The following is a 14,167-nucleotide window of genomic DNA, read 5'->3' as shown; positions in this document are numbered from 1 at the left end:
GGCCTGCCTGGTCTATATAAAGAGACCCTGTCTCAAATAAATAAATGCATGAATGAATAAATAAATGGCAGTACTTTTTTTTTTTTTACATGTAAACTATACCTCAAAAATCCCAGTTTGTGAAGTCTAGGGAAGGCCCACAGTACACCCAGCAGGCTCTCCCTTACCAGGGTCACACTCTGACCTCCCAGGGAGAAAGCCAGGACCTTGCCACTCTGGCAGAAGAGAAGCACACAGCTCTCACTAATGGGGAAAGACCAAGAGGCTGGATCCCAGCTCGGTCTCACTAGCTGTGGACGCCAAGTCAGACAACGGCAGCTCTCAGGTTCAGTTTCTCTAACGAAGGCAATTAATTAACAGCTCTTAACTCTTGGGACTAGTATGGCAACTAATTCTAATTCACTCAAAAAGCCTACTACCATTAATAAGCCTGTGGGGGCAGCACCAACAGGCCCATCTCCCACTTCCACAGTAAAAGCCTCTGCCTCAAAGCGGAGCCAGTGCCACAGCACCTGTGTTCTCAGAACTAACCCTGAACCCAAGCTCGTCTATAAAAGGGTGCCAAGGCGTCCACAGCCTCCTTCAACTGAGTTAGCACACACGCAGTATGTGAACAGTCTGAGACCCCGGGGAAACCTGCTCCTGAGCGGTAGTCTGCAAACTTCCTGTGGCAGGCTGCAGGTCCACAGGGCAATGGACGGCTCCGAGCGGGGAAGAGGACACTGGTTTTGAGGGCAGTTCATCCACAGGAAGTTTAAATCAGTAACTTGAGTCAAGGGCACAGACAATGAACAATGCCTTCTTTTTACGTGTACTTTGGAGAAGGGCAAACGTTGAGTGTGGAGATTAGGGAACAACTTGTGGGAGTTCCCCACAGTGGGTCCCGGGATCGGGCTCACCGGTTCCTGCTTTTTCTTTTATGCTTAAATTCCTACTCTAATTCTCTAGGGAATGGACACGGTGGTCTCCAAACTATTTCTTGCTTTTTGATTGTTTGTTTGTTTGTTTGTTTGTTTTTGGTTTGGTTTGGTTTTCTTATGGCCCTGGCTGTCCTGGAACTCACTATACAGATCAAGCTGGCCTTGAACTTGCCTGCATCCCCAGTGCTCAGAGAAAGGAATGTGCCCCCACGCCCGGCTGGCTTTGGTAATTTAAGTGTCCTTTGTTCTCACTTCCATACCGGCAAAGAGCCCAGGAGCTCCAGATCTGTCCCCCAAGCCTGAGCCTGGCCAGCACTTCAGTGTCACCTCCACTGTTCCCAAACATGGAGGTGCTTGCAGTGAGACTTTTGTTTTCCCGCCAGTGGCCTTCGGACTCTGACCCCACCACTCTCTCCATCCCATCAATAGCAGTCCTCAGGGTCACAATGAGCCAGCTGCGGTGATTGATGCTGGAACTGTACGGAAACAGTACCGACACGACCTCCATTTAATGACTGTGTTCCTCATTCCGCCTAGAATGCCTTTCCCTGGAGTTAATAATTGCCCTTCCCACGATCCTGTTTGCGGTGTTCTTCCTAATCTTATTAATTATTCAACTCAAATTCTTGGTTGTGTGTCTTTATTCCGGAAGATTCTGCCCTTCGTCCAGGAGCCTGTCTCCCTGAGTTCTCTGTTCTTCCATGTGTAAGGTAACCACCACAAGTGCCCCCAGGGTCCGTGAAAAGGCTCGAGCCTCATAGTCAAGTCTGCCATGACGCAGAACTCCATGCTGAAATCACTGTCCTTCAGAACACTGAGGCGACTGTACTCCTCCACTGAATGCTAACCTTTACCTAGGGTTGGGAAGACCAAAGCTGTTGTAATATTTTTTGTTCTGACATGGTTGGTCGCACTATGTACAAGCAGGCCTCCAACTCTAACCTACTGTGTTTGGTTCTAGGAATGCCTGGTTCTGCTTTGATCTTTTAGAAGGGATCGGGTTTTCTGTCTAGAAACTTCTAGGCCTTTTTTTTTTTTTTTTTTTTTAAAGATTCTGAAATTTCATGGTCAAATGCTTTGCTGTAAGACTATTTTATCCACAGTGCTGAGAACTCTGGTCTGGAAACATCTCCATCAGTGAAGGATCCTGATCCCGTGAGCTCTGCCTTTCAGAGGTTCTGCAAGGTCTTCCCGTTGGTTCCTGAGTTTCCTAGCTCACGGATCAGGAGTCATTTCCTTCAGTGTTCGGAAATCTGTATCTCACGGGGGACGGGGTGTGTGTGTGCACACCCTTGATACCAAGGTTGGGAGGCAGAAGAAGAGCTCTCTGAGTTTGAGGCCAGCCTGGTCTACAGAGTTCCAGTAAAGCCAGGGTTACACGGAGAAACCCTGACTCAAAAACCAACCAACCAAACTCTACCTCTTCTCACGTTCTAGCCTCCAGACTTGGCCACTGCTGCCTGTGCACTGCTGCTCCCACATCCATTTGCTGGGTCTGCCTTGCTGTGCTGGGGACCAGACAACAAGGCTTGAAATGTACATGCCAGACACAAGGTCCATCACCGAGCCTGCCCTCCGCCCTAAAATATCTTGGAGGAGGGATGCTAGGGATGGAACTCGTGGATGCCAGACTCCACCACTGGGTTCCCACACAGCCTAGAGAGCATGCGCATGTGTATGTGCACCGTGCATGTGTTCAGATGTTCACATGCCATGGTGTGTGTGTGTGTGTGTACACACACGTGCGCTCATGCGTGCACAGGTCAGAGGACAACTTTCAGGAATCAGTTCTCTCCTTCCACCAAGGGATACAGGGGTCAAAACTCAGGCCATTTTGCTGGCACATCAACAAGCACTTTTACCCAATAAAACATCTTGCTGGCCCCGTATTATAATTTTTTAAATGCTTTACCAACCTTACTGAGGTTTGAGAAAATAATGCATATGTACTACCCTCTGCCTTCCAATATGGTAACATTAAACTTCCTTTTATTTTCTTTATTTTTTTTTTTTAGAGACAAGGTCTTATCACAGTGCAGCCTTGGATGGCATGGAACTTTGAGAGATCCTGCTGTCTCTGATTCCCGAGTACTGTGACAAAAAAACAAAACAACAAAACCCCTGTGCCACCACGCTGGGCAATAACAAAGCATTAAACTCATAGTGATAGTTCTCTCACAAATATGCAGGAACTTTTCATATTTGACAAGGAAGTCGAAGCTCTTTTCCTTAATCAGAAGTTGCCAGATTAGGAATAGCTTGTTGCTCAGCCCTTGCCCAGCAAGCGTGAGGGCCCTGGGCTGGGTCCCCAGCGCTACAAAGTAAGATAGGAAAAGTTTCCCACTGGAAACCTTATATGCTAAGAGCCTCTAGGAGTCACACTGGGCATTGGAAAGATCAGCTCTCACACCTCCCAAGTCCACCGATATCTCTGCAGACACCACTGCCCAAGAGAGGATTTTCTGAAATGACAAACCTGATGTGGCTGCTCTGAAGACATGAAGGACAAATCACTTGAAGCACAGGTGGAGAACCGAATTTTTAAATTTCATTTAATTCTGACGAACTTAAGTAAGCTTTACGGCTCTTTTGATAGCACAGTTAGGTAACCTACTACTAAATAACACAACTCTAGGGAGAAGATTCTTAAATATTCAGAAACATTAAGTAACTTCCCTTCTTAGGATTCACTAAGACGCAGCTCTGTCTAAACAAATTACCAAACCCTTTTACTGAAGACCCTTGCAAAGCATCTTTTTAATGATCAGGTTAAATGGCTCCTCTTTGGCGGGCCTTGAGGATCAAACATAAAAATCAATTAATCTCACCCCAGAGACTCAAACTGTTTTTTAAATACGTTCCTGCCAGGCAGGGTAAGCCCCCCACCCACCCATTAAGAAGCCACAGGCAAGATGGCTACAAGTTCAAAGCCAACTCACTATATATATATATTTTTAATTTGTTTGTTTCTCAAGACAGGGGTTTTGTGTGTGTGTGTGTACCCATGTCTGCCTGGAACTCCCTCTGTAGACCAGGCTGGACTGGCACTCAGAGATCCACCTGCCTCTGCCTTCCAAGTGCTGGGATTAGAGACGTGCCACCACCGCGCCACCACTACCTGGCCTTGATCTACATTTTTGAAAAGGGAGGGTGGGATGGAGACATGGAGAGAAAAAAAAATTATGTTTCTTATTTATTATTTCATCCTTCCACGAGGCTACAAAAGAGGCTGAGATGGAGAAGGGGGTAGCCTCAACGCCTCCCTGAACTGCAAGGTACCCACAGGTGTGAACGCACAACGGTGTCACGACTCTTCGCAGGTGAAGACATTTTGAGATCTCACCCAGGACCCAGTTAACACCCAGCAAACCCACATGGGACCCTACTATTTTGTCTCAATACATCTTCCCATAAAATAACATAGGATATCGGTATTATCACCACCACCAAATGTTAAAAGGACCGAGACCCTGAGGGGTGATGTCATTGATCCAACGCCTTGACGAAACCAACGAGCGGAGGCTCAACTCCGAACCCGTATGGACATAAAAAGGCTACGCTCCGAGTGTGGGCACAGAGTCGGGGGGCCTCTGCATCGCCCCGCGGGCTCCGGAGAACCGTAGCCGACGCCGAGTGTAAGCTCTGCCACCGCCGGGACCCGCACAGCCCCAGCACGGCACCCGCTACCCCGAAGCCAAGCGGATGGCAAGATGCTCGAGTCCAGGGTCGCTCTGCTCGCCCAGGCCGGCCGGAGCCTCGAGCCGCGAGCAGCCGCCGCCCCCTTCCCCCGCGCCGCCGCTTCCGTCTGCGCCCTCCGCGGCCGTGGGCGCCGCAGCCTCCGCCCGGGCAATCCCGCCGCCCCACTGCCCGCGCTCCGGGTCCGGTCCCCGCCGCCCGCCGCGTTGGCCGCCGCAGCCGCCCGCCTCACCTGCGTGTCCGCCGCCATCCTGCCGGCGCCCAGTCCGGAACCGCTTCCGGAGCGCTTCCGGGTCACAGCAGGGCCCACGCGGCAAGGCGAGGCCTGGCGCCCCCGGGCGGGAGGGCGGCCGCAGGTCGTGCTCTGCAGCCCCTGGGCGCGGGATCTCCTCGATTCGGCCTCCCCCGGACAGCGCCCTGCAGCTCTGGCATCCTTGGGGGGATCCCGGGTCCAGCACCGACACCCCCCATCGTGCTGTTTCCTAGGCCCCAGGAATGAACCCAAAGACTAGTCTCAGGCCCAAGAGGCTTGGAGGTTAGAACAGGTGATGGTGAGGTACGCGGGAGGGATGCAGGGATGACCCGGGAATTGCGTGACCTGCTGGGAGCCTCAACTGCAGACAGCTAGGGACAGGGTTGAGGAAGAGTTCGATGTCTTAGGACAATTATTGAATTTTTACTATAACTCAAGAGTGTGCTTGGAGAATGCGGTCTCCAGGCTTCTTGGCCCTCAGCAGTGGCAACTATACAGATGGGGGGCCGGGCGTGGTGTCGCACGCCTTTAATCCCAGCACTCGGAAGGCAGAGGTAGGCGGATTTAAGGCCAGCCTGGTCTAAAGTGAGTTCCAGGACAGCCAGGGCTACACAGAGAAACCCTGGGGGGTGAGGGAGGGAGAAGAAAAAAAAATATATATATACACACACATAGATGTATAGTGACGTCACAAGGTTAATGATAGCAATAGGGCATTGCATTTGATACAGTATTCACCTACTTGTTAGAGCCCATTTTTTAAATCCTCAGCTTTTCAGACTTAACACTTACTGAATGCCTATATGAACCAACATCAAACTACTATCGGGTTAGAGGTTGCAATTCTAGGGTAACTTTTTGTCTAGTTACCTGTGATGCACAGGCAGTATTTTAGCTCTTGCAGCAGCTTTTTACATAGCAAGTTATTCTAGTTTGCACCCCCGATTAGTACATCAAAGCAACCCTACATGCACACCTTAGTGGCTAGTTATTAACTGCCCCTGTATTCAAGACTTAATCTACCAAGAAAAAACTTTAGCCAGCACGTGGAAACTCAACTACACATCTAAACTACACAAACACAAGTATAACTTCATTACTAAACACACAGCAGTGACTCAATTACTGCAGGCAGAAGGCTGAGGCAGATCAACTTCTACACCAATCCTCATCTCAAAAGGCACAATCAGGCCCGAGTTCAATCACCACTCACCTGGATACTCCTTGCCATAGCTCAGTATCACCATCTCAGGCCCTCTCAGACTTCAGTCCTTAAACCACGCCTAGCTCAAACCCAGCCTTCTACCCCTGCCTCAGCCTTAAGCAACAGGGCTCTGGACCTGCATCACTCTGCCTTGGAGCAGTAAGGCTACCTATGAACAATGGCTTGGACATCCAGTGATATACAGAAAGCAGACCCAGATACCAAACCATATAGATTTGGTATGGCTCATAGGTCTCTTAACCATTGAGCTTAGTATACATATATATTATGTATACATATGATATATATCCAACATGGACTACCATAGGAATATAAAGGCCAGGCTTGGGGCTTGATGACATACACCTTTAATTCACACCTGGAAAATCTTTGTCCCAGACTAGCTATGGCACCAAGTCAAGAGACTGTCTCAAAAAACAAACAAAGCCCACAAAAACACTAGGAGCTTTAATTTTAGAAACAAAGATGCCAACACAAAGTAAACAGTAGCGGTTTTGCTTTTTCATCCTGCTTAAGTGAACAAACTAAATAAATCCAGACCGGAGTTTTAAGAGAAGTAAGCCTTTATTTCCATCTTTCTCAAATTAAGCAGGCTGACTTGGTTGCTTTGGCGGGATTAGTCGAAGAGACCGAATCCCATATCCTCATCTGATTCCTCCGACTCTTCCTTTGCTTCAGCTTTGGCAGGGGCTGCAGCAGCCGCAGGGGCAGCAGTGGTGGCAGCAGCTGCAGGGGCAGCAGCCGCAAATGCAGATGGATCAGCCAGGAAGGCCTTGACCTTGAGGGAGAAAAGGCAGTCAGCATGATCATAGTTCTACCACCTACACTCTTCCTGCTAAGAACTGACTGTCCTGTGGCAGCTTTCCAGTGAGATTACCCACCAGGGGTTCTTTCTGAGCATAGCCTGCTGGCTGGACACTTGGGCCCAGCTCTAGGGGTCTAGTCTTTTAAAATGAGAGCATGCATGCCTCCACTAATATGCATTTCCCCCCACTTTTATTAACAAAGGATCTGACTAGCTCAGGGCAGACTCTAGCCTGAATGAAAGGCCACCCAGTTTTCACCCAATACCAAACAGGACATGGAGCTTGGTTTAACAGCTTAGTTGGTAAGGTGCTGGCTTAGTGGGGAAGCACTGGTACTAGTAACAAGCCCCAACCTGGATTCAAGGTCACCCAACTACAGCTTAAGATCAGCTTTGGGGCTGGAGAGATGGCTCAGTGGTTAAAAGCAGTGACTGGGAATTCTGAAAATCTAAGCTCCCAACCTCCAGTAATGGGATTTGATACTCCTTTCTGGAGTGTCTGAAGACAGCAACAGTGTACTCATATAAATAATAAAACTTAAAAAAAAAAAAAGACCAGCTTTGGCTACATGAAACCCTGTCTTGTCTCACAAGGTACCTACTGTGTGACATAGCATGAATACACTAACTCAGCAGACTGCCACTTGCCAACCCGTCAGGCCTCTGTGGTCCTGAAAGGACAGCCTTACCTTTTCAGTAAGTGGGAAGGTGTACTCAGTCTCCACAGACAATGCCAGGACGCGCTTGTACCCATTGATGATGGAGTGTGGCACCGAGGCAACAGTTGGGTACCCGATCTGCAGACACACACTGGCCACGTTGCGGACACCCTGTATGCAGACAAGAATGACATTTTAGCTCCCCTCAGTTCAGTCTCAAGCCTGGGCAGAGCCAAGAGCCATCAGTTTGTGCTCACCCTTCCTCCAGACCTGGCTGTTCAATATTCCTTACAGTGACTTCTGAAAATCTACTCTGTTAGCCTAGTTACTGAGCACTATTAGAATATTAATCCATTTCCAGATGTGATTTACCAGTAATGAAACCTTTTCCCAATCTTGAATTATGAGTGGGGGTGGGCATGGTTGGAGTTAGAAATATAAACTATATAAATAACTCAAAAAAATGTTAAGATTAAAATGCTAAATCTATAGATGCATGTCTAATTTCAGTAAGTTATTCACTCAAGGAAACAATTTTCCTTAAGCTGGGCAGTGGTGGTGCACACCTTTAAACCCAGCACTTGGGAGGCAAAAGCAGGATTTCTGAGTTCAAGGCCAGCCTAGTCTACAAAGCCCAGGACAGCCAGGGCTATACAAAGAAACCCTGCCTCAAAACAAAACAAAACAAATCAAAAAACAAAAAAGGTCAATTTAATGGCAAAAGCCTGGTGTGGGACAGTCTTTAAAAAGATAGAGTAATAACAATTTAAATTGTTAGCATTAAATTGTATTCATCTCTCCTTGACTCAATACTCAAAATCTCACCGACCAGCAATGTTCTATTTTGTTTGAGACCTAGCTGTCCTCAAACTCACAAGAGGGTGCCTGCCTCCGCTGGGATTAGACACAGCCCCCACAGGCAGTGTTTTGCTATCACAGGCTAACAACCTTTAGAGTCCCAGCACATGACCTCCTGCCCAACTCTATTTTCTGCAGATGAGAAGATGGAACAACTGAAGATGCCAGCACGAATCTGTTGTCACACTCAGCATGGGAGGAAGGAGCTGGGCAGACATACCTCCAGAAAGCGAGAGTGCAGGGCCTGCTCTGTGATGTCGAGCACTTCAGGGTTATAAATGCTGCCGTTGTCAAACACCTGCTGGATGATCAGCCCGAAGGAGAAGGGGGAGATGTTCAGCATGTTCAGCAGTGTGGCCTCGCTGGCTCCCACCTTGTCTCCAGTCTTTATCAGCTGCACATCACTCTGAGGAAGAGAACAGCAGGACAGTTATCATCTGGACACACAGGAGGCCCAGCCCAAAGGACCGACCACTGCAGGCCATCTACTCACCAGAATTTCAATGGTGCCTCTGGAGATTTTCGTGGTGATGCCCAAAGCCTGGAAGAAGGAGGTCTTCTCGGGTCCTAGACCAGTGTTCTGAGCTGGCACAGTGACCTCACACGGGGCGATGGCACCAGCCCGAGCAGCAGCTGGCACCTAAACAGAACAGAGGTAGTCGACGGTGAAATGCCTCTCCATCGGTGAAAGCCCCGAAATGGCCAAATCCTCATTCATCGTCCCAGCCCCTTACCTTATTGGCCAACAGCATATCCCGAATCTCAGTGAGGTCCTCCTTGGTGAACACGAAGCCCACGTTCCCCCGGATGTGAGGCAGCAGTTTCTCCAGAGCTGGGTTGTTCTCCAGGTGGCCCCTGATAGCCTTGCGCATCATGGTGTTCTTGCCCATCAGCACCACGGCCTTCCCTCGGAGCGACATGCGGATCTGCTGCATCTGCTTGGAGCCCACGTTGTCTGCTCCCACAATGAAGCATTTTGGATAATCATCCAAAAGTTGCTATGAAGGAAGCCAGGAAAAACTACATTGAGAGGAAAACAAACAAAAAATACCCAGCAAAACCCGAAACCCTGCTACCTCTACCTCCCCATTGCTTCACCCTAGGTGTGACACTTCTCGCTAGGAGCCAGCCACCCGAGCCCAACGTCTGTCTTTATCTGATCCAGCTTCCTTGCTGGTTACGAGTATCACAAAATTACTGTCACAGCCAAAAATTAACTTTTAGCTGGGTGTGGTGCCACACCTGTAAAGACAGGTAAGGCTTAATTGCTAATCCGAGGCCAGCCAGAGCTATAGGGGGAAGACTTGCCTCAAGTAAATCTTAAGCTTTACTTTTTAAATAAGGCGTGCCTGGGTGACCAAAGTGACTCTGATCAGGGAAGAGACAGACTTAAAAAGCACAGAAAACAAATTATAGAGAGGTCGGGGGATCTTAGGTTGTGAAATATAAAAGGTACTACCAGACCCAAAAATCTTTGTCTCTGTCTCGGAAAAAAAAAAGAAAAGTTAACTAAAACAGACTGGTACCTACAAAGTCTGGTAGCTCTGGTTCAAAGCCACCTCAAAGGCCTTTTGTAATTAAGTCACTCAACAGCAGCCTGACTGGCAGGTCTCAGATGGGCAACAAGATGAATCACTCCAGTCTCAGCCCTTTGCACAAACGCGAAGGGCTCGACGAGATGAAAAACTGGGTGAGCGAGCTAGTTCTGGAACGCGGGGGGGGGGGGGGGAGATCCCAAGACTACAGAACTTCCCCAGGATGCCCAAACTCTGTTAAAGCGCGTGGCCAACGACCGCCCCGGGAAGACCCGGAGGCGGAAGCCGCGCGTCCCCGGCCCGCTCCACACTTACGATGATCTTGAGGAAGTAGTTGGACTTCCAGGTCGCCCTGTCTTCCCTGGGCATCACGGCGGTGCGTCAGGGATTGCCACGCGGGGTTTAAAGACGATGTCACTGGGGAGAGAGAGGGGGCAGCTTGAGCCCGGTAACCCCAACACCGGCCCCGATCCCAGGCCTAGGCCAAGCCGGCCACGCCAGAGCTGGGCCCCGGGCTGCGGCCGCCAGCAGCGCGGGCGATCCGACAAGCCAGGCGGTAGACCGGACGGGCAGAGCCCGGCCGCGATCCTTCCCGAGCCCATCGCTCCCACCCGCAACGTCCCCGCGCTCTTGCCGCCCTCCCACAACAAAACAACCCCCCAACCTCCAACGAGGACGCCTGGCGAGAGACGGGCCGCATGCCCGCGTGTGCCTTTTATAGGAGAACCAGGCGGTCCTCGAAACCCGAAGACGACGTCGTCCATGCCTATTGGCTGGTTCCATCGACTGTCCTGCCTCACTCAATAAACATGCGCGTCTATTGGCTGAGACCGCTGCCACTCCAGCAAGTCGGGAAAGTAAAGACAGCACCCGGCCGCAGGAGGCGCGCTTTCAGACCTGCTGCCCTCTGCTGGGTCGGAGCCGCCCTGCAGCGTCACCGAGTCAGTACAGCAAAACAACTTTCTGCGAAACCCTAGCTGATGCTCTAGTCTCCTCTTGTTCTTCCATTCTTTTTTCTTTCTTTTAATTTATTTATTTTTTATTTTTTTAGGTTTTTCTGTATATCCTGGCTGTCCTGGAACTCACTTTGTAGACCAGGCTGGCCTCAAACTCAGAAATCTGCCTGCCTCTGCCTCCCAAGTGCTGGGATTAAAGGCGTGCGCCACCACTGCCCGTTTTGTTCTTCCTTTCAAAACCTACATCTTCACCCGCACAAAGTTAATCAAAGATTGCCGTTTTCTCTGAGTAAACGCCTAAAACGTAGACTATTCTCAAGGTCCCACACGACTGTTTCCACTGTCGCAATCTGTTTTCTTGCTTTCCTACTGATGTGTTTGCCTCTCGCCTGATCCCTTTGCCCTTTTATCCCCTTCAAGAGTATGCCTTTTTTTTTTTTTGGTTTTGGTTTTGGTTTTTCGAGACAGGGTTTCTCTGTATAGCCCTGGATGTCCTGGAACTCACTTTGTAGACCAGGCTGGCCTTGAACTCAGAAATCCGCCTGCCTCTGCCTCCCAAGTGCTGGGATTAAAGGTGTGCGCCACCACCACCGGCTTCACAGCTTTTTGAATGGTGCTGGCCAGCTTCGGTCAGAGAAACTCACCTCCCCCACATCTTGCTGCAAATGCTATCTACTCAAGGAGACCTGCCCTGATTCTTGATTTCAAATTTTAAGGGCGGGGGCAAAACCAAACCTACTCTCCCTTACTCTCCCACCTTCTCCTGCAGCACTTACACCATCTAACTCGCTGTATAATTCACCACATTCTGCTTGTCAGCCTCTCCCTGCAGGAAGGTAAGCTCCACAGGGCAGAGATTTTATTCTGTGCCTGCCAGACAGTGGGCAGATAAGTATTTGTTGAGCAGGCAAAACGCAGGGCATGCGGCCAGATGAGACCCGGATCCATAACTTTGTTCTGCCGCTTGCTGTGTTGTCTTAAAAAGCACTTCCACTTTATTGACCGTTTGCTTTCCCTTCCAGGGATACGGGAGAAAATCGATACATAAAACTAGCTTCTTCACATATATATATATATATATATATATATATATATAATATATATATATATATATAATATATATATATATATATACACATTATATATATACACACACAGTCGTTCAACATTATTTGGATAATTGTTTTACTGAGACAGTCTCACTCCTGCCTTGTTTTTAATTGCTGAGCCATCTTCCCAGACCCATGAATAAATAAATATCCATATATAAATAAGTGTGTATATATGGGGGAAGATATTGAACCTAGGGCCTTGTTCATGCTAAACAAGCAGTCTGTTGTTTTAAAGCTTCCTGGTGCCTTTGAAGATCAGTCCAGTTTGAGAACTGCAGGCATCAGTGGCTGCTGAGGTCGCTCTTTAATGACAAGGATTCCCCATGCTCAGCACTAAGTGCTGGTGCATGTTCCTGAAGCTACCACCGTCACCCCATCCCCACCCCCCAAGTCCTGAGGTGCAATACTTTATCCACAAGAAAGCGCCCAGAGTGTTTAAATCACCTGATGATTTCAGAAGGCTGCAGAAACAGGTTCAAAGGCCACTGTGTGGGCCCCACTGTGCTCCACAGTCAAATCCAAACCCCATGTCTCTCTTTCTCTAAACGCACTTTTCCAAGTGCATACATAATGGCTACGTTACATTTCCAAAGACATCCTGACTCTGACACTATAAATACCCTAACTGTCGTACACCAATATATATTAGTTAGGGTTCTCTAGAGTCACAGAACTTATGGATAGTCTCTATATAGTAAAGGAATTTATTAATGACTTACAGTCTGCAGCCGAATTCCCAACAATGGTTCAGTAGTAGCTGTGAATGGGAGTCCAAGGATCTAGCTCAGTCACACACGGCAAGCAGGCAAGAGAGCAAGAGCAAGACTCCCTTCTTCCAATGTCCTTATATTGTCTCCAGCAGAAGGTGTAGCCCAGATTAAAGGTGTGTTCCACCACACCTCTTAATCCCAGATGAAAGGTGTAGCCCAGATTAAAGGTGTGTTCCACCACACCTCTTAATCCCAGATGAAAGGTGTAGCCCAGATTAAAGATGTGTTCCACCACATCTTTAATCCCAGATGACCTTAAACTCGGAGATTTAATCTTCTGGAATCCATAGCCACTAGGCCTCAAGATCTCCATACCAGGCCGGGCATGGTGGCGCACGCCTTTAGCCCCAGCACTCGGGAGGCAGAGGCAGGCGGATTTCTGAGTTCGAGGCCAGCCTGGTCTATAAAGTGAGTTCCAGGACAGCCAGAGCTATAAAGAGAAACCCTGTCTCGAAAAACCAAAAAAAAAAAAAAAAAAAAGATCTCCATACCAAGATCCAGATCAGAAACTTCTATCTCCAAGCCTCCAGATAAGGGTCACTGGTGAGCCTTCCAATTCTGGATTGTAGTTCATTCCAAATATAGTCAAATTGACAACCAGGAATAGCCACTACAATCACCATGCCATGAAGCCATTAGAAACGGTGCAAATCTATAACCAGTGGCACGGGAAGTTATTCGTAAAACATTACCGAGAAAGCCAACCATACTTCTCTAAGGACGGGGACATGAGGGTTGGGAAAAGAAACCAAGTCATTATCTCTGATTGGGTGTCAAGCTCGCCGTATTGGAGTCGTCACCCAGAATACCATTTCCCGTGCTGCCTGGAGACCTGCTCTAAAGGACAGGGGACTGAAACTGCAGCTTTGGGCAAAATGGAACCATCCATCCAACGTAGGGGCCCTGGGATCTGACAAGAAAAAGCATGCATGTATGGACATGACCACAAGGGGGCAGTAAAGAGTGAGCAGCAGCAGGAAGTCTCGGGCATTCCATAGGGAAAGGATGAGTTAGACGAAGGTGAGTTCTCTGGAACTTGGGATTTCCACTCTGTTCTTTCTCCATGATCAGTGAGTGGAAGTCATTCAACAGGCCCACAGGGAGACACACTCCGTGAATCCACAGGATAGCCCTAGAGTAGGACCTGCCCCTGCGGGGCGCAGTCAGTACTCCCTAGGCTAGGTAGGTAAAGTTCACGCTGGAGTCAGAAGGACCTATGGCCACAAGCAAGCTCCGAGAATCCCATTCTCTGGCTCTCTGGGCCTCCAGGAAGAGAACAGCAAGTATCTGCTTCCTCTGTATGAGTCTGCTGAGTCTAGAGAGGTTCTAGTTTCTCTGCTGTGGCAACTAGCTCAAAGTCCCAAGAAATAACATCAGC

At 48.9% G+C, this 14,167-nt stretch overlaps 2 protein-coding genes across 3 annotated transcripts in view; both read right to left on the bottom strand.

Moving 5' to 3' along the window:
* Gcn1 (GCN1 activator of EIF2AK4) overlaps positions 1-5,038 on the bottom strand; it is a 57,538-nt gene extending 52,500 nt beyond the window's left edge. Inside the window, exon 1 of one of the 2 annotated variants that reach the window (XR_001784681.2) lies at positions 4,849-5,038. Coding sequence is in view for 1 of the 2 variants with exons in the window: in NM_172719.2 (NP_766307.2) it covers positions 4,849-4,866 (18 nt within the window). In the remaining variant the exon portion in view is untranslated. The remainder of the gene's footprint in view (positions 1-4,848) is intronic. The other variant, NM_172719.2, reaches the window with a different exon arrangement.
* A 1,387-nt stretch (positions 5,039-6,425) lies between these two features.
* Rplp0 (ribosomal protein, large, P0) lies at positions 6,426-10,688 on the bottom strand. Its single transcript, NM_007475.5, has 7 exons — positions 10,616-10,688; positions 10,267-10,368; positions 9,151-9,414; positions 8,910-9,056; positions 8,637-8,822; positions 7,589-7,729; positions 6,426-6,872 (listed from the first exon to the last, which is right to left on the bottom strand). The coding sequence occupies exons 2-7, from the start codon at positions 10,318-10,320 to the stop codon at positions 6,711-6,713; spliced, it is 954 nt and encodes a 317-aa protein (NP_031501.1). The 5' UTR covers positions 10,321-10,368; positions 10,616-10,688; the 3' UTR covers positions 6,426-6,710.
* Between the last annotated feature and the right edge of the window lie 3,479 nt (positions 10,689-14,167).

This window comes from Mus musculus, chromosome 5, assembly GCF_000001635.26.
Source record: "Mus musculus strain C57BL/6J chromosome 5, GRCm38.p6 C57BL/6J".
Classification (NCBI taxonomy): domain Eukaryota; kingdom Metazoa; phylum Chordata; class Mammalia; order Rodentia; family Muridae; genus Mus; species Mus musculus.
This window is presented reverse-complemented; position numbering and strand designations above follow the sequence as displayed.